Raw genomic sequence first — 22,374 nt, 5'->3', positions numbered from 1 at the left:
ATTTTTGCTCAAATAATATTTTTTTCTTTTTTAGACTTAATGACTTAATGTGTTCATAAACAGCCCTCACCAGTAATACAACCTTGACGATTTTTATTAGTTACTTATATAAATATTATATTACGATTTGATCTTGATTTAGCGTGCTTTGTTATTACTTGTTAGTTATTACACATTTTTAAACAAGGAAATATTATGTTTATAATTTTACGTATTTCGAATATGCTTATGAATATTTTCGTACTAACAAAAAATTACAATACACTTTAGATATACACATTCCCAAGTAAGTACTTTTATTAAATTTATAACATTTTCATTTTAACTTCGTACATTTTATTGTACAAATAAAATAATTTTATTGTTATAACATGTTTTATAGTTTTAAATGATATGAGTAGAGAATATTATATGTAGATAATGTACGTTTTGTCATTTAATGGGATTAAAGTTTTTCATTCGAAATTTTTTACACATTGATAATATTATTTTAAACAGATTTTTCATCGAATAAAAAGTTGTATAATATTAATAATGTTTTATTTCATTATTTGTCTACTAACTGTCAAAATACTAACAAATTACAATGTAAAATAATATATTGCAAATAAAAAAAAATTATACTTATTTTTAATATTATATTAGATAAGTAAAATTTAAATTGTCGACATTTCTGACAATAACATTTTAAATAAAATTAATTTGAAATGTATATTATATATATATACTATACATATACACCACTTGACGATAAGTTTAAAGAGTAGTAGCAGTTTTTTTTACTATAATTTAATTCTGGTTTAGAGTTATCAAATGATCATGATTCGTGATATATATGCAGAACATAATTTGGTTCCACATTTCATCCTGTCCTGATTATTTTACAATTTACTTTAGTTAACAAGATAACACATCCCAAGAGATTTTTAAAAATCCCCGATGCTTTTGAGCATTATTTTTACTCATATTATATTATCATATGACTGATTTAAAATTAAAGTTTAACTTAAATTTAATGTATAGCTTACTTAAGATATAGTGTAGTAGGTACCTACTATATGAACTAACTATAAATTGTAAATTTCTTAGTTTTATTGCGAATAAATTTGATAACTGTTTTTTTTTATTTTCATTATTTATAATACGCATTTATAAACATACCTATCTCGTATATAGTCGTATATAGTATACTAGAAAACATACATATTATAAATAGTCATTATCATAGGACATAGATAACACTGCATATTTATTGATATGGATCGACCCAGTTTTTCTTTCAGAATAGAATATATACAATTGTGATTAATACAATTAATAGTCAAGGTTCTTTTCACGGTTTTTTGACAAAAAATTATGTAAGGTAATGAAATAAATTTCGTTTTTGGCATTCAGACATTGTTTTGAGTATTTATTGTGCTAGAATACAATAAAGACGCATAATCAACTGAACGCGACCATTATACTCGTATGTTATATTTAGGTAAAATGTGCTAATATAATATATCATTTCAAATGGAAACATATTGTTTTCACTGATGATAAATTGATTAACTTAAACGAAAACTACTGGATCAATTAATTAATTTGGTACACTATAATTTTCAAACAAATATACATAGGTACATATTATTATTTGAATTATTATTGTTAACAAATGCTACACAGAATCTAATCCATAACAATTCTACACTTATCACAACGTCATGATACCTTGGTATGCGATATGATCACCATACCTAACATAAACAAAATAGTTCGATCAAAAATCCACCCGTGTATCAAATTGATGACGTCGAGACAAATTGTAATGGTATAGGGTAACAGACTAAAACTTATATAGCCAAAAATACTGCGTCCAGACGTGTGAAAAACTTCAATGAAAATAATTTAGTTGTAAAATTGTATAGCCTGCAGCAGACAATGCACTTATATGTGTCGGTAGATACGTCTTCGTATTCGGACAAATAACAGCCATGAATTTTATTGTTTGCGTGTACCTAAACCATATCTGCGTTTACGTATAATATGTCATCAAAATGTATACTAAACATTAGCATGAGAAAAAAAATGCTGATATAAACGCATAATTATACTTTTCCAGCCCCCAATGGTACGTTTTTGATTTTGGATAAATCTAAAAGCCTACAAATTACAAAAATAGTCGTGCTAAAAAACTAAACACTTATTCTTACATTAATCACATAAAAAATAATTACAATATTTAGAGGGCCACAGAAATGTACGTTAACTCGGAACAATGTTGTAATAAGAATTTTTTCTATTCCGAACGTCGCGGACACAAACAATTTGTTGTTTACCAACCAAATGTCCAAAACCTTCTGTTGCCAGTGTACATCGACGACTGTTGTACGCATATCATATCATTATTATTGAATACAATATCATAATTGTCTATATTGACTGTTATCGTGTACAATAATGTTATAACGACGGCGACATATAAATGAAGACGCACATAATACGATATTTCGATCAGAAACGGTACCTATACACATAGTTTTTTCGTTCAGACCAATATCATATGGCGACGGACGTTCTACACAATAGTGTCCCGTGGAATAATTAATAGGTAAATACGGTCATTGTCTGTTACCGATTCGGCGGTGTAGGTACGCATATTATTATACAGCAGCTACAACATTATGTAATATTATTATAAAGAGGCAAGACAATGGACGCGAATCGGTCGCGATAGCTTTGACCGAGTCGGGTCACATTTGGAGCAATAATAATCGTAATAATAAAAAAAAAAAAAATCTCTACGACGCCCGTAATACAGAGCGGTGCGCGGTGTCGCGTCTGGCCATTTTTACCGAGTCGACGGTGCGCGTTGACGCGAAGATCGGGACAGTGCGCCCCGTACAACGCGTTTAATGTTATATTAAAATATATTACAATGATTTACAGCGCGTGGCTACTTGTGTCCGTTATATTACGTGAAAAATAACACATTGCAAACGTACCATATTATCGTCGTACAATGATAATACGGCGACAACGGCGTTTTTAATATTAAAACATATCGCCCAAGGCCTGTCACACGTCAGTCGACAACTGTTAGTTACGCCGCCTATGCGATACCTCCGCGCTGCCACGTCTAAATTTATATATTATCATTAAAATTTAATAAAATCGCCGCAATAATAAAATCGCAACAGTATTTCGCATACGCGGTCGTCCGGTGCATCAAAATGCATTCATTATTATTGTTATTGTTATAAAGTTCCGGTGCTGATGATTGTTTTTTTTTTTTTTCAAAATCCATCTTATTGTTGTACGACCGCACCAACTACTCGCCTGCGCACGCCGACGATCCTCGCACATATTATATAGGAAAACGCACGATATACATTAGGTACGTACGTATCCATTGTACTTACGAATATAGTATTTTATATCATCTTGTAATGCAGCAAGTTATATTATTGCATAAATCCGCCAAACAAAATAATATTTACTGTAACTGCTCGATTTGGCAAAGGCCAAATATATACTAATCTATATATACATTATACACACGTATATATATATATATATATATATAATTTAACCGTTCTTATAATGTAATAAAAATAGATAATTACGTGCATGGGTTGTGGACGTTGTGGTTGCACACGTGACGTTAACGGGTGGTTGTGGTGCATCTAAGGGTTTTAAACAATTTTCAATTTCCTAAAGGTATACGAGTATGATTAGTTTATAGTGTGTATTTTATAATTATATTGAAACAATTTACTAATATTTTTAAATTATTTATTCTTACACTACCATAATATTATATTTGAAAATTAGAATCTATTTTGTCATTTTGATCTATTTTTTGAGTTTCTAATATTTGACTCTTGGCCGTCCCGCCGTAACGCGGAAATAAAAACATATTATAATTATTATTATTAAATAATAAATTTATTCTTATCCGATTCAAATTTTAAAGTTAACACAATTTTAATTTTCTGCTGTCTAAATATTTTGTTGTATTATGAAGTATAATATAATGTATTTTTTGTTTATCGCACAATAAGTAATATATTGATAATTGATAAATTTGAATACATTTACAAAAGAATAATTCTATAATTTTATACTTTTAAAGTTAGCATAAAATTAATCAATAAAGTAATTTATGTGATTTAAGTTTTTTCTTTTCTACAACCATTGATATTTAGATTTCTTGTTTATTCGTTTAAACTACCCAGGTTAAGTTCATTCGATTTCATCGATTATCTATTTACTAAAAAATATCGTTTTTTTTTTTTGTTATTCAAAATAACTCCACCCTTACTATTTTTAGCTAGGTTATATATTTTATAAGTGTATCTCTATGTGTATGTATATTATGTTGTACACTAATACCTTTAACTTTAGAAAGTATATGTGTAATTTCATAAAATAAATATAACGAAGAAAATACAATTATTTAAAACATTCTGTATAGTTATACGAATTTATAATCCTATTTAAATTATATAAACTTAAATAAAACTAAATCTCCGCCTTTAGGTACGGCTACTATGAGTTATGACCCCTAGGCCATAAAAACAATTCATACAACGCAAACTGCAAACAATAAGATCATATAGTATAATAATAATATAGTATAACAATTTTCGTTTGGTATTCTTATATACTTACCTAACAATTTACAAAGAGCAAAAAACACAGTAATCGTTGTCAGAAAATTCTGCGTCAAGTTTTAAAATATTTTATAATAAAGAATATTAATTATATTTTAATTTTATATTTCCTCCTTCATAAGACTTGATATAAAATTGAATTTTCAAAACGCAATATTTCAAATAAATTCAATAAAAACATAATTTGTTTTTCTATTAATAATCTGTCAAAAAAATCGTTTTTTCGTCTTCAATAATCTTCTGTTAAAAACGTTTATAATCGTTTACACATTTTAAATAAAATCCACTTAATTATATTTATTATCCATTTATTGTCATTGTAGTCCAATAAAATGTGATTTTAGTTTATATAATAATATAATCACAGAAGCATGAAATTTTCAAATCGGCAAGTGACGTATGACAATCATATTTTTGTTATTTGTTCGAATATTCTGCAAAATTTACATCATATTAATTAATATTTCATCAAAACTAAATATTTGTATGTATAGCCAATTCTATTATTTTATTCTATTATTTCAATTCTTTTACATCATTTTATTATTTATTTTTGGGACATAACCCTTCAATAATTTCATGATCATAATATTATATTATTATTTATTCCATATTTCCATTTGATCAATGCAGCAGTGGTGGTTTTAAGGAAGTGATGAGCGAGAGGAGCCTAGGACTTGACTATCTTGTAATATATAAATATTAAAAAGTAATCATTTTTTACAATTATTAGCAGTACATAAATATTACAAGAATCTTGAAATATAACAAAAATAATGTATAGGTCCTGACAGTCCTCAGCAGAAGGAAACTATTTTTTTTTGTCACTCGACCCCTTGAAAATGTTTGATTAAAATCATAATTCGATTGATACCATAATATAAAATTGTGGACAAAATTCTACTTATCTTCTTAAAAAGTGTACAATCTTCTATATAATTTATTAAATAGACAGGTGATTAATATTAATAACATGCATTTTTCAGTTTTGTTAAAAAACAATCTTTTTTGTTAATTCTTACAAGTTTAAATAATTCTAGACCGATAATTTAGAGCCATGTTTACTATGTTTATTATTCTACGAATATACAGATTACTATTGCGTATTATTACAATTTTAATAATAATAAATTGCAATCAAAGTGTATATCATAATTCTATTAATTATTAATTTGTTTATTTTGATTATGTATTGCAAATATATTTTACAAGACATCAATTTATTTATTTACATAAATAATGAGTAATGATTGGTGGCGTTGGCAAGACTTTACATACATTTAAAATACAGAAATTTTAAATGTACACTTAATGAAGTATCTAAGTTATAAGTATTAAGAATTAGTACAACTTACATCTTAAAATAAGAATATTATATCGGTTTTTATGATAGTTTTGATAAAAACTTCAAATTGTATTAAAAAAATGGACGAGCATGATTAAACCATATTATGACATACGCACTGCGTAGATATTAATTTTTTTCAATACTATACAATAAATAGTACTGTAATGATAGAAGCTCACAGAAAACATTTATAACTTATTAGCTTAATTTTCCGACTTCGCTCAAGAGATATTTGACTATTAAAAAAAAAAAAAATCGTGGATAGAAAAACCAAAAATGCACCATACAGCGTCTGACTATCTATAATATAGCTTCCATTTTAGAAATTTTGAATTTAGTCTTGTGATTCTATGGAAAATATTTGTTAATCAAAACTTTTATTGATGTAACTACAAATATATTGGATAGCTTTTATTTAACTACAGAGAATAAAAACAGATAGATAACGTTTACATGTCAACACTCAACATCATGTATTTTATCGTTAAAAAAAAAATAAATATGTATACAATTTACACGTTTATTTTAATTATTTACTGACTATATTGGACTAAATATATTCCTAAAACCTACTCTATGATGTTCTCTTTAACTTAAAACATTGTATGGCGATTGAATAAGTAGTTTTGAAGCCAGCCCGTAACAAAGATTTCCACTTTGACTTTTATAATGTATAAAAGGATATAATTTTTAAACCAGACTGATCAATAAAATTGAAAATGGATTTTAATATAAAGACATTTTTAGAAGAAAGAGCATTCATTAATGTATTAAATGTTTAAATCTTAAGGTAAAAAAAGGTTCTTTAAATTAAATGTATTTAATAACACGTGATTCTAAATTTAAATAATAATTATTCAATTAGTATAGTTATTTAATTTTAATTCAATACATAATATGTATATTCTTAATTATATTATTATTCATTGATATAACATATTTTTTATAAAAAAAACTAGCATTCTAATTTCTAGTCGTTTTTAAATCTACTCTATTCTTATTTCTATTACAAATGTCAAATAATACCAGTTGTAGTAATACTAAATAAACACTAAAAAGCTACGGATGATACTAGAATACATAAGTAGTTATGTTTAGATATCTCATCTCTTAAAATTAGTTGGTTTGAATTTTTTCGGTTGTCACTTGTCGAGTATACTAGGTAGGTGTTTTCTGGTGACATATATTAGAATTAAAAATAAATATCTAATGTAAAATACACCTCATATTTAAGTATATTTTTGTAAAATTTACAAAGCACGAAATTCTTATTTAACGAATTTATGAAAAATAGTTTAGAAGCACAGTCTAATATTAAATTAATATTATTAATATTTTCAATATTTAATAAACAACGTAATTTCACTTATTATTTAAAAGTAAAAAATTAAACGTAAACAAAATATGCGAAAATGATGCATTAAGTATTTATAGAGCATTCATTTGTTTTCAATATTTAAGAATAATATGACTATTAAAAATATAATATTGTTCAATGAAGAAAGGAAATTCTTAAAATATGTTTAAACTCTGCATTTTAAAGTAATTCATTAGATTACGATTCAATTCATACAAATCCTTTTGTAATTAATAATTCATAATATTTTTAATTTTAATATTTAAAGGTTAAAAATGTAATAAAAGATTTGTCTTTATTGAATAAAAAAAGACTTTTTCTTTTTTTTATAAAAAAATTTTGTCAATTTTTTTTAGTTTTTCTATAAATGTTGATAACATTGTTTTTCAATCTAAAAACTTAAAAGTGTAGTACAACTTTTCTAATTAGTTGTTTGATAGCAAGAATATCATAATGATGTATTAAGTATTCAAGTACAACACAATTTTTTTTATGGAAGAGTTTAAATTATGGAAATAATACAGTTTTTAATTTTTATAACTTAAGCTTCAAAACTGAAAACAAGATTCTTCAACAGATTTTATTCAAGCAATTGAAATATATTAATAATACATAGGTATACATTTAATCTTTTTATAGATATTTGAAGCTAAAATTTTGTGAAAATATATACATACAAAAAATTACAATTACTTATTTAACAATATTAGATATTTTGTAATAACTTGAAAATTGTCAAGCCGAGTTCATATACTCGAAACTTTTCACTATTACGCAAATCATTAATTTTTTTACACGGTAAAATGTTTAGTATAGATACCGTTTAAATTATTTATAATGAAGTTTAATGGACCAGGACTTATAAGTCATAATAACCAATTATTATTAAAACTGAAATTTAAAAAAGAAGTTATATTTTACATTGTATATGTATTTTAATTACAAATTGTTAATTCCAATTATGTAAATTATTAAAAAGAAAAATGTATTTTACTATTTTCAATATGTCATGTTATTATTATTATGTATTATATAGTTGATCTACTATATAATAGGTTCGACACATACCACATACATGTACATTTTCATTGAGTAGGTCACTGCAGATAATTGATGTGTTAAATTTGAATTCAAATATACATAGATTATAAATTATACTATCGGATTAATTCTAAGCTATTCATACAACAAACCTATTCACGCCGTCTTATGGTACGTCAGTATTTACTTACAAGAATGACAATCAGCTAATATTATGCAATACTATAATAATAATGCTAAATATTAAATATAGTACCTAGAACATAATAATTATAACAGAAAAATTAATTTAAGAAGAAGTAGTATATTATAAAATTATTCTATTCTTTAGAAATAAATGTTACTTTCTAACCATCATTTTTCGTAACTACCAAATATGCAATGATTCATAATTGAATTCAAATTTAATACATATTATAACACAATGTATTATCATAATACCTAATCAATAACAAATAATAAAGTACACTCAAAATATATAGGTACTGTAAATAAAGAAGTTTCAAAGAATATGAATTAACTTTCAATATTCTATACAAATCAATAACATATTTTTTAAATTTTAAATTTAAACTTACCTTTTTATACTTGTAGTACCTAATAATATATGTATAGGTGACAGGTGTATAGTTTTATTATTTTAGATAAGTATTTAAATTTATTGACATAGTTTTTTGTGTTTTTTTTTTTTTTTAACTTGGTATGTTTTATAGCTTAAATGTTGGTTCTGTTTTCTGTATGTTCTATACTTTAGTATAAGTTAGTAGGTAGTAATAGTATCTAGGAAGATATTTAAGATATTATCAAAATATGCAGCACTATGTGCTATGAAAGCTTTTCTAAGAAAGGTGTATTTCGTACATAATAAAGACTTAAGAAATATTTATAAACTCAAGCATGTCAGTATAAATCTCACCAAGTACTAAACGGCTTTACACGTCAACATGCGTTCGTTCACGACTTCAAGTAGTTGAAGAACTTAAATGATTTACCTTTGAACACTAACAAATGTATAAGAAATATTTAACTACATTCTGATGTCTGAAGATTATAATTAATTAAATACTATCAAATTAACATCAAATTTTAATTTCATGAAAAAAAATAATAATCATTTGTGGCTACGCCTACTCTACGACCAAGTAATTTCAAAATATTTACGTTTGAAAAGTTTAATAGTACAAAGCGTCAAAGCATAATAGCTTATACAAATAATATATATTATACACACGCAATCATTTTAACAATAAAACATCATTTTTATCAAACCCTTTTCGAACAATACGTTTAACTTTCAGACGAAGTCCCATCAATAAATCTACATTTTATAATAAAACTACAACGATATGTGTAAACATTTTTAATAATTTTTGTGATAAACTGATACCCATTCAATAAAGTTGAAGCGAAATAAAAATTCCAATAATAATAAAACGTATTTATATAACGCTACTTTGAAAGTCAAAAAGCAATATTAGTTATTATTATTATTATTATTTGTTTTATTAATAATAAAAAAAGAATTATATCACCAGACGGCTGTCTGTCTGTACACCAATAAATTTAAAAATAATACTACGTAATTAATTATATAATTTTTGCTAATAGGTACGTTTTAATCAATGCATTTCAAAAAAAACCTTAAACTTAACCAACTAAAAATGTATTATATTTTAATGAACTTTTTGAGTAAAATAGCGATAATATTGTAGCTTGCCCACTAATAGTGCGTGTACGGAGAAGAGCTTAATGGTTTTTAAGTTCAAATCTAACCTCGTCACCGTTGATTTCTTCTCGTGTAAAGATGCTTGTAATGTTTATTAGTTACGTAATAACTTATTAGGTAATTTTGTATATGATACCGTAAAAAAACTTGTATTTATTGTTTTTACCTTCTATTGTTATAATAATATTAGATAGGTATACAATATAGATTAATTCAGGAACATTGACGATTTTGTGTAAGAACTACTGCTACAAGAAGATTACTTGGAAATATTCAATGCAAGTGCACACTACTGCACTAGTAATGAAATTTAGTAATAAATGTTTTTCCAAGTTTCCAACACAAAAATAAAAATGCGGACAGCGATCTCAAATGCCATGCAACATCCCATGTGGTTACCAGTCTCACTTCGATCACCACGGCAGTCGGCGTAGAATATATGTATTATAGTATAGGTAACCTATATTATTTATTTAAATTTGAACGTGACAACATAACCGCATTCCAACCACTTCGATTCTCAATGGATCTCGTTGAAGTATAAGTTATAACTTCGGGTTAAATATAAAAACAAACATTCACAAAATATTTAAGTTTAAAAAAATGATTCATGAATTGCTTATATTTTTACTGTATTAACAATTTATGTTCACGTTTAAAATATCAATATGAAGACTTTTCAAAAACAAATTAATAAGCGAAATACATTTAAATTTATTAAAATGTCAAATAAAAACACATATTAACATTTAGTACAACTTTTTAAAATTAATGAATACATTTTAATTTTAATGTAGTTTATTTGTGTTTTTCGTATACATTGTTTCATAAATTATTTACTGCATTTCTCTTAATTACAAAAATAATTATATTAAATGTGATCTATTGATTTTTTTCAAGTTTAAGTTCTTTTATGCGTATCATATAGTTTTTATCTATATTCAAATTAGCACTCAATGGGTTAGCAGATCCTCAAAATTGTTCATCAAATAACTGTGGTACAATAATAGCCCCAAGACTTTTGATCTTTTACTATATCATATTATCATCTATTGGTAGTGAATCGCAAATATTATTAAAATAACTGCTAATAGATAATTTTTAAAATATTCTAACTACAAAAAAATCGACAAATATCTAAATCTTATTTAAATCGTGTATTCATGGTTTTAACTATTGCATTTTCTAGGCAATTAAAATATACTTATACGAGTTATACCTATTTATTAATATAAATATTATACGATGATCTTCAAACAAAATATCAATCTCATACATGACAAAAACAGTTAAACACGAAATGTTTATAAAATCAGTGTAGGTATAACTACCTCTTTTGTTTATTATTGGAGGTGTTCCTGCATAAACTTCAAACCACAACTTGATATTATAACAACACACTTTGATCTTTATACACTACAGATATTTATACAGGTTATTATATTGTATAATAGGTATTACGAAATAACTATACTAACATTTTACGATTTTACGATTTTAAGTGCTACTGGATATAATAGCCCCAAGAAAGGTTTAGAATTTTGATGAATCCAGATTCTAATTCTCAGTCGTTCACCCTAAGTGTTATTAAGACAAATATTTTAATTATTGAAGCATAACTTAATAACTATACTAACGATTTTATAAACATTACAACTATTCATAAAGTCACGTTGGAGTGATAGCGATGAAATGAGCCGAGTTTAATACACTCGGTATTTGTTATCAAACATTTTTAATTTGTAATATTTTTAACAGTAGGTAATACAATTTTGACTGTTTCTGATTTTACAATAATTATCTACTTTTTTATTATTATTATTACCTATTAATAATATAAATAATTATGTTATATTAAAAAATAATAATAATAATATGTGCTATAAAAAATAGCAAGAATGCAGAAAATCAAAATAAATGTTTAATATTGTTGATTTTAATTAATAAATAATAATATTAAAATATATACAATATGGACATCATGGCACTCATTAATTAAGATTTAAATGTTAAGAACAATAAATAATTTAACTTCGTGAGTTCAAATAATGTATAAAATATACAAATAAAAATTATATATACCAAACTAATTTTAATTTTGTATTCATACACTATGTATAATAATTATCCAATATACAAATATCCAATGCAAAAACTAACCTTCATAATATAATGTTAATGGGAAATGAGTCGAAAAATCATGTCTCACTCCATATAGTTTGTTTGATCAGTTATTTTGATTAATTAATAGGTTGAACTATTACATACGTACATACCAAATGTTCACCAATAATTATTATTACCATGATGTGAGACAAATTGATATTTTCAAATATCCAGGAAACATTAAGCCACTCAACATACAAGTAATTTATTTATTTTTTTATAATTGTACAATTCCCGTAATCAAATTTTATTCTTGTGTTGTGTTTCTGAGTACTGTGATTTTTTTTTTGTTGTTATTTTTTGATTTATTGATTCATTAATTTCAAACTATGAATTAGGTATATAAGAAAAAAACACGAAACATTTTTACAAAAATAATAGTATTTTAGACAGAGATAGAATTTTTAAAATCAAAAAAACTGAAATTTTAAGCTCATAATTGTATAAGAAATGTATTGAACATTTTAAAAGAATATGCTAAAACATTAGAATGTAAAAATATGTTAATAAAATACAGTAAAGTTAAAATAAAATGCATTTTATACTGTTATCGTAAAATTTAACCATAAAAAAATCCCAGGGATTTAAAAATATGTTGACATATAATTATTTAATAAATATTTTTAGAAGATATTTTATGTGTAAAATAAATTATCTAATTATAAAATAAGATCCAATAAGTAATAAGTGAATTTTCTTGTCATAGTTTTATTGTTATTTAAATGTTTTCAAAACTACATTCACTTTATGACTTTTGATAATTTTTTTTCTTTCCATTTGCTATGAATGAAATCATATAAAATAAATTCAAAACATTGGGTTTAATTCCAAATTGTAAATTGTCTAATATATTATTATAGATAACAGATTATATATAGGTTACCTCGATATTTCATAAAATTTTTCACATTAATATTTTACTCGTATTAGTATTTTCACGTGTGTCTTTTTAACATAATTACTGTATATTTATCTGTAGACTCATATATACAAAACCAATTTTTATTCAACTTATAATATATATTATTCCATTTTAAAATATATGTTGATTGACTAAAATAATCATATCTTAATATTCTCAATGTTAAAATAAAATATTTATATTTATATTGTTTTATCTGAAAATAATAATAATCGATCTGTCAGTTATCTAAAATCCAAATCAAATAATAAATTCATATAATTTTAAATATTTGTCGTAGTTACATTCAAACATTTTGTGTATTTGAGTAAAATTATTGATTTAAAAAAAATCTAACATATAAATATATAATATGTTAAACTACTTATATTCAAAGAGTGGTAATAAAAATGATATGGTTCAGAATTCATTGAAGTTAAAAAATGCCTATTTCAGATTTAAAAAAAAAACAAAATGGTAATATTAAATTCCAAAAAAAAAACTAATTTTACAGCTAATTTTTATTAGGTGTTTAAAAATGTATGTATATAATTTTTACAATAAAAATATGTAATGTAGGCCGTTTTTATATAATGTAGGACACTATAGTCTTGATTTTCATTAGAAGTATTGACGGTGACAAGGTCGATTTTAATGACGATAAGACGATACATGGCGAATACGTTGGCGGTCCAAATATACAATAATGAAATATAAATTGAGCGTAACAGAAATAAATATTAAATATCGTTCAAATTTTGTATGTGAATAAAAAAAATAGTATACCATTTATTCAATAAGAGATACATAGAAAACACATTTAACATATCATACTACTTAATCATAGAATAATATAAAAATTTTGTTTTGTTTTGTTTTGTTTTATTCGTGGTTTTTAATTCTTAACTCATAAGATATAGTAAAATATATCTTTAAATCGATCAGAATCGATTTTATTCGTATATGTGTCTGAAACTGTTGAGGAACATCTTTTTTACTTAACATAATATGTTAGTATATTATATTAATTTCTCCGAGTGAATCACAAAAGGAAAATAATTTGTTAATATCAACATTTTTTATATAAATATTTATTTTAATTCAATTTATTCTTGTATGCAAAATAACTCTATAACTGTGTAACTATATATTACGTTGTTACAACTATCTCAAACAAAATAAATCGTATCTGATAAATTAAAACAATAACAATATTTTTGAACATATTTTATTACCAAAATAAATATACTCGTATAATATTTCAATATTGGCATATTGGTTGAAACACTAAAAGCCGTATCGAATTACATCATCTGTATACGTAAATATTTTGTGAAAACTTAAAGGCTAACCGGTGTATTATTAAGTTTTACTGTCTTAATTTCTTACTTTTGAAACGTAATACGTAACCGTGTTTATTTTATGACCAAACTTTGGTTATTATCTGCCTCAATTTCTAAAACAATACGAGTATACTGCTGAACCAAATCTACTTAATCTAAGTTAACAGGTATAGCTTTAATCCAACATATATTCAAATATTATTATGATTATGTTTTTCCTTGTTAATTAAGTTCTTGATTAACCTCCGTGTTAGTTATTGCTTCAGCAGAAATAATAATTTGTCATCTCTAAGTTTCATTAAAATATTATGCGTAAGTACTTGATTGGGATAAAGAAGTTCACAAATCTACCATACACCGCGTGTAAATAAATAGAATTATTAATAAAACCATAATTGGTACAACTATAGTAAATTAAGTGTGAATTTTATATATTTAACAAAATTTTAATAAAATAGTACGTATGTATATTGTATAAGTATTTAATGTTTAGATAAGTAGAGTGATGAACCACATATTTCGAAATGGGACACTTTACACTTATTATCTAACCATACTTGTTATATATTGCCTATTGGTAAAGAACGATTCGTTTGATTCAATATTATTTATCAAAATGTGTACGAAAGTATTTTTCTCAGACGATAAAATTTAATATATAAGAGAAAAAATTTAAAGTGTGTAAATATCGAAAAAAGTTAATACTTTTCAAAGTAGGGTATCATAGAATATACATGCTACTAAAATAATAATTAGATTTAAAATACTAGTAAATTAAGAAAATAAAATAAAACAATTTGATGAATCACAAGCACTAAATTAATATGTTTAAAAAAAAGAAACAAACTGCTACGTGTTGTAGGTATTGCAGTTTTCTGTAAAAATAAGTATTCAAAACCGATGATTGCATTAAAAAATTTGGATCAATTATTCGAAGATAAAGTTCTTTTTTTCAAATTCAACCATATTATTCAGTCGACACAACTTATTTATCTACCTATTGATATAATTGTGGTTGTCGTTCAATTTAATATAATGCTATCTACCGCTAATTTGTTGATGTAGTATGCTTCCTATCATCACCCAACTGGCAACTATGCTATATACAATATATTTTTAAAGTGATAAAAGTTTTAAAAGTCGTATTAGGTAATTGTTGTTATTAATCAACCTCATTTATAAATGAATTGCAATTGTGTAATAAATTATTTGCATTTTGAGTTTTTGTTTCATAAAATTTGCTGCTAATGAGCTCTTTACATAAGAATTATTTTGAATTTATGATTGCCAATGTTGAACCATTTCTCTATTCTTCATAATAGGTACTATACGTCATAATACCCTATAAATTGTCTTAAATATATTTTCTAATATTTTCTAACTTAAATATCAACATTAGGCTATCAGCCCGTATTTTTAATAAATAAATAACATTGATTTGCCGTTTGAAAAAGCCAGATTCTTATAAAAGTTAATGTATGTAAATGGGTTATAGTATGACAAAATATTATTAAGTTATTGCATGGTTTTTTGAGTAATAACTCATTTTTCTATGATGGGGAATCCCTTCTCCACAACCATTAATTTATTAATTTGGTTAGATGCTGTTTTATCGCGTTTAGGTATAAAACAAAATTATTTTTCTAAAATGCAATCAAGGCAATTTCAACATATTACATAATCCAAAAACTCGAGAACCCTGAATTCGTTTTCCATAATTTCCTACAATCATTTCTTTCATCTGCTCTGAAGCTAGAACTGGAGATTTGTGGCTTATCATTTCCATGACAACGAGGCCTTTGTAGTGTTTTTTTATTTTATTGAAATAAGGATTCGTTAATTAGAATAAACTCCCCATCTCTCCTATCATTCTTTTCAATTTATAGAATTCTGGTATATACCTTCATTTTGCATTAATCAATTTTCAACCATTTGAAGACTTTGGCTAGTAAATAATACAGTTTGCGTTACTAGAAAAATAAAAAAGGCCAAAAATACATCGACTCAACTATTTCATAACTTAAGAAAACTTTTATTTTTATTATTTTTATTTGGATACCAAAAAAAAAATCATTTTTTTTTCTCATTCAACCATAAGTTGGGCTTTTTTTTACTTTCAAGATATAGGTATATTTTCTTTCAATTCGCCATTATAGTCACGTTTCCTAGATACTTTTTTTAACTTATTTTCTGAGTTCACAGTTACATATTACTTCTTCGTATCTTATTTTTGCACGACTTATTTGAACCGGAAAAATAGCACAGTATTTTAAAAATTCCACACAAGTATGTTCGTTATAAATAATATTACAATACAGTTCATTATAGTTTACTCATTCTAATAAAATCAATTACCACAATAATAAAATAAATTAAAATCATTAAAACATTGTTCAAGTTACACACTTATTTTAATCACAAGTATATGAATATTCACAGACATTTTGTAGGTATGAGACATAATTTTATAATAGGGCTAAATTTATTATAAAATGTCCATCATTTTAAAACTAATAATATAAAAAGTAGAAAAGACACACCACTCTAAACCAAGGTACGCATTCCCAGCAGATATTACTGCAACAAAAGCGCCTAAAATATCTGGGGTTACCAGCTAATTTCGATTTTTAAAATCTGGGTCGAAAAAAAAATGAACGATATCTAATATATTATAATATATAGACTATATCAAACGTCGAGACGCGAAAAAAAATTTATGAAAGTACCTCGAGTTATATGGCTGTATAAAACGGTCTTTATTTTGTCGCGAGGCGTTGAGTTGTTTTAAACATTAGGTTTCTAAAATATAATCGCAGTCATATACATAAAAGTCCTATAATAAAAAATATCCATACGAGTCGATAGCGCATCAAAGTCTATTTTTACTATGTATACGCCGTATTTAATGGCCGCAAAATTGAGGCTGCAGTAATCGTTGACTCAATCGGGTATTATCGAATAATGTCAAAACAAAAAACGGGACGTTTTTTTTATTTTTATTATTATTTTCTACATCCCGAACCGTATACCGCGATGATAATAACCGTCGATCGATTGTCGATCGATTAGTTCGACATACGGTGACGGCAGATCGATAATAATAATATGATATTGCTCAAGCGCTCGCTCGTTGCGATCGTACGGTATGCAGTCATTGTTATTTACATAATATTGGCCGAAATACAGGCGGCGCGGGCGGACCGGCAGAGGGGATAATCGCAACGACGCCGCCGCCGCCGAGGCGGTCTACCTTGAGAAAATCGGTCGGGCCCGGTGAGACGAGGCCGCCGGTGCGTTGGTCGGCACCGGTGCCGTTCAATCGCGTCGACGTGTTGCGCGCGGCCGGATGGACATGCAGCCGGCGACGCGACGTTCATCGGGCGTGTTGAAACTGGGCCGGTACATCGTCCGGTGCCTGACGGCCCAGCCGGACATCTGGCTGCTGTTCTTGTACAAGTGCGGTCAACTGGTGGCCGTCAACCTGCACGAACCGGTGGCCCGGAGCGTGGGCATCCTGGACGAACTGTTCCAAGCGCAACAGGGACTGTCGCCGGAACCGGTGGGACGCAGTCGCGACCGAGAACGCGCCGGGCGACCGATCGCCGCCATAGGGTCGTCGCCGTCGTCGCCTCCGCGATCCACGGCCGACGGTCGGCTGTCGCACCGGGCGCCGTCGTCCGTCGCGTCGTCGCCCGACTCGGTGTCGTCCGCGTCGTCGCCGGACAACGACCAGTACCGCGGCATGGACGAGGACGACACGGACGACGGGTACACCGACTCGGACGACGAACCGTTCGCTTACATGACCGGCCGCCGGTTCTCGAGCACACCGTCGTGCACCGGAGGTTCGCGGACCCGTCGCAGCAGTTCCGGTTGCGGTAGCAGTTACATCAGCGACACCAACAGCCGCCGGAGCAGCGTGGCCGCCGGCCGCCGGCACAACAGCTGCACCGACATCGCCGAGGTGGCCGACGACACTTCGGTCGGCGGCAGTTGCAGAGGTACGTTATTGCGATCGTATAGTCACCACACCGTATTGTACGCTTAGCTCGTCGCCGTTTTCCGCGATCCGAGCTGCACAGTTTTCTTCCTCCGACACTCCTCCCAACGACTTTCTAACGCGAACGATCGATCGTTTATTTTATTTAAATGACAAAAGTGTTTTGTATATATTTCTAAATTTCAACACTCTGCTTATCTATATACCGTGGTATATATTATTATTTATTACAAGTCGTTACGGATAGATACTTGAGTATCGATTCTTTTGAATTGTCTAATGCATTTCCAACTGCTAAACAGTTTTTAATTAAAATGCATATTAATGCGTTGAGTACGTACCTACATTTTTTTTTCATTTGTATTGAAGAAAAAACAATTACATATTTTATCGTTTCAACGATATTATTATGTCGTTTAAATCAAGTAACACTGATTATTGCGTTAGCTATAGTCATAAATAATCTTGCACAAAAACGATAACACTAAATCGATTATGATGGTGTTTTCGGTTCGATGGTGGGCTAAATGTAGATCGTAAAATAGAAAAATCGTTTTGAAGCGTTCCATAGGATTCAATGGTCATCAGATACTCTTTATAGGTAGGTCGTAGTACCACAGAAATTCTCTTCTTACTTGGGCTGGGAATGTAATGTCTTATAAAAAAAAATCAGAAAATTAAAAAAAAAAATGCACCTTTATAATTATAAAGGTGTTTGTCTTTTATTTTAAACAAGTTTCGAATCTAAAATTATACTGTTAATAAATTTAAAAAAAAACTTTTGCGAAATTGCGCAATTTCAAGCCTTCTATACGTGAATAACAGAAAAAATTCGTTCTTATTTAATTTATCATCTCCACTCGTGAACTTGATTTTTTATGTTGTACTGATTCGTTTGAAAAACTACAATTAAAAAATAATAATATTCATCAGATAAAAACCTTATAATATTAACATGTCATAATAATATAGTTACATTTTTAAAGAAAAAATGCAATGTAATAAAAATCTGGAATTTAGAATTATTTGGCCTAAAAATGAAAAAAAAATGACCTTTGAAACGAAAATTATTGTCAAAACGCAAAATAAAAACTCCATATTTTCCTTCAAAAATATGCGTAACAGACATGTAAAACGAGCTTCGGAAAACAACGCAAAGTGTATCGAAATCTCAAACCTACTTATTAATATTATAATATAGGTAGGTAACAATAATATTTTTGGTGAAAGTCCGATGTCATTGCTATTCTTCCTATCAAGAACTTACTCTAGGTACTAAACTATATAGGCATATAGCTTGACGCTGCAAGTCGGCTATGAATATTATATTATGCATTTGCACATCGTATTTATTCCTCTCGTCGCATAATATATTATTATAGTATTATAGTAGTTGTTGTCGATAAGACATCGCACTGATCACTTTATAAAAACGGAAAAATTCTTTCATATCATCGACCCTATTATTATATAGTTGGTCCGTTAGTATTATTGTTATGTTATTATTCTCGACACACACAATATTCGTATATAACGCGTATGTGACTGTCGATAAACAACAATCGATGAACGACAATTTTCAAAGACCCGAAAACAGACCAGTAGGTCACGCGCGAATACGCGATACATTATATTGTATTAAAACGCGGTAGTTTTATCTGCCTATCTATTGTTAAATATAATATTATATGACGAATTTTAAATCATTGTCCGAATAGACTTCACCATTTAATTGTTCGTTTATGACGCTTAGTGCAAGTGTGCAACGGTAACGGTAATCGTATCGTATGTGTACACTTTCATTGAGCTTGATCAACCACATTTTATCATTTAATAATTTATTTATTCAAATTCTTTTTTTTTTTATTAATTCCTAAATATACTGAATTGAATAGGTATCATCTTTTCAAAATCTTGAGATTATTTTGTATTACTGAAGGAGTGTCACGTGGCGATACAGACTTCTGTTTACCAAATAAAAATCCCTTTTTTTACTGCAAATTACAAAATAGAAAATTATTTATCTCTAAAAATGTACCAAATTAAAAATGCAAACGAGTAAATCTTAATTAATTAAATGTTCACAATAAGAATAATAGTCATTATAAATGTGTTTTATAAAAATATAAAATAGATGCACCTAATATTAGATCTATTATTTATTATATATTTTGTGTCATTTTTAAAAATTATAAATATTGATACATTAATATTTATTACCAAAATCGATAGCTCACCTCTGTCGATAACCCATTCAAATTTTCCAACACTATGCCTCACACACCTCAATACCTCATTAATACCTAACGTAGGAGCGCAACCTTGTATTAATTCAGTTTTAAAAGTATTTTTACGCAATATAAAACTTTATGTTATTAAAGTATATATTATCTCAGAAAATCTTTATTAATTATTAATTTATTCAAAAAATTGAGTATTTTGTTTAATAATATATAATAACCTTTATTATTATGTCATAGTACAAACCGATTTTGGTGACAAACCAACCAATAATAATACCATAATATTTCGTTATAAAAATAAAGGATTAGGATATATTATATTATTAGTATTCATTGACAACTATTTTAATGTTAATAAACTTCGTTACATCTGTACATTAATTTATTTCTTGAAAAATCTTGATCAAGGAGTACAATAATTTAAAAATAATTGTCTTTGAGTGATGACAGTGATGTTTTAAATAGAAAAAAAAATACTTTAACAATTGTGTACAAACATTGTTAAATACATTTTTCCAATGCACTACAAAATAAGCATTTAAATTATTTTATTTAAATCGAATCAAACAATATGTTATTTGACCTGTACAAAATAAAGATTAAATACATTGATTATTATTTAAAAGATTATAAGTGACTGCAATCAATATAAATGAAAAATTTACAAAGTACAGCTTTCTGGGTTTTTTTAATATAATAATATTGTTATCATAAAAAGTGGTTGAGAAAAAATCAGAATACTTTTAAGTCGTATTAATGTATTATAGTATGATGAATAATAGTACTAACGTAGCACAGAATATAAAACAAAAATTATTAGAATAAATATTTTTATTTAGTATACAAAGAAATACTTGAAACATATTTCATATTAATAGTTTTTATACGATAAATTATAAAACAAAATTATTTGCATGATGTAAAAAAAGAGCACAAAATAGTAGAATATTTATAGTTTATTCACATCGAAACCCAATTTTGGTGATGTATTATTATAAATTTGAATATACAAACCATTGAATTAAAAAAATGATTCTAATTTGAGTTTAATTGAAAATGTAAACCACAATCGCTTTAATTTCTTCAACATTTATCACAATTTTCACCTTTTTATAGTTTTCCTATTGTGCTTAAGGAAACTACCAAGAACTTTTAAAATAACTTATTTAAAGGTACAATTCAAGTAAATTGTTTATTTATAATAAAATTGCTACATGAAACCTTTTGGTGCTTAGAATTAAAAAAAAAAAAATGTTAACAAAATCATTTTTTAACTTAAACTTAAAGCGCTGGAATTTTGAAAATTTAAAAAAACCAATAACAGAATAAATAAATATACCTTATACCGTATATTATTTAAACACATAATATGTATAAATTTAGTAAGGATAAAAGTCAATATAACTCATACCATTAAAACTCATATTTAGATATACAATATATTTTATGACTAAAAATCATATTTGCAACCAGTCTATAAAATAAATCATAAATTCATAAACATATTACAAAATGTAATTTAAATTTAATTTTATTTTAATAAAAACAATATTTACAAAAGCAGATACCAAGAATAAATTAATAATTAGAG

The 22,374-nt window shown here is 26.7% G+C and overlaps 1 protein-coding gene across 1 annotated transcript in view; it reads left to right on the top strand.

Annotated features, from left to right (window-relative positions):
- Positions 1 to 17,826: 17,826 nt before the first annotated feature.
- Positions 17,827 to 22,374, top strand: part of LOC114120288 (BTB/POZ domain-containing protein 6-B) — a 28,206-nt gene continuing 23,658 nt past the window's right edge. Inside the window, exon 1 of the mRNA XM_050199256.1 lies at positions 17,827 to 18,541. Within this exon, the coding sequence (XP_050055213.1) occupies positions 17,887 to 18,541 (655 nt within the window). The 5' untranslated portion in view covers positions 17,827 to 17,886. The remainder of the gene's footprint in view (positions 18,542 to 22,374) is intronic.

The sequence above is a fragment of the Aphis gossypii genome, chromosome 2 (genome assembly GCF_020184175.1).
Source record: "Aphis gossypii isolate Hap1 chromosome 2, ASM2018417v2, whole genome shotgun sequence".
Taxonomy (NCBI): Eukaryota; Metazoa; Arthropoda; class Insecta; order Hemiptera; family Aphididae; genus Aphis; species Aphis gossypii.
This window is presented reverse-complemented; position numbering and strand designations above follow the sequence as displayed.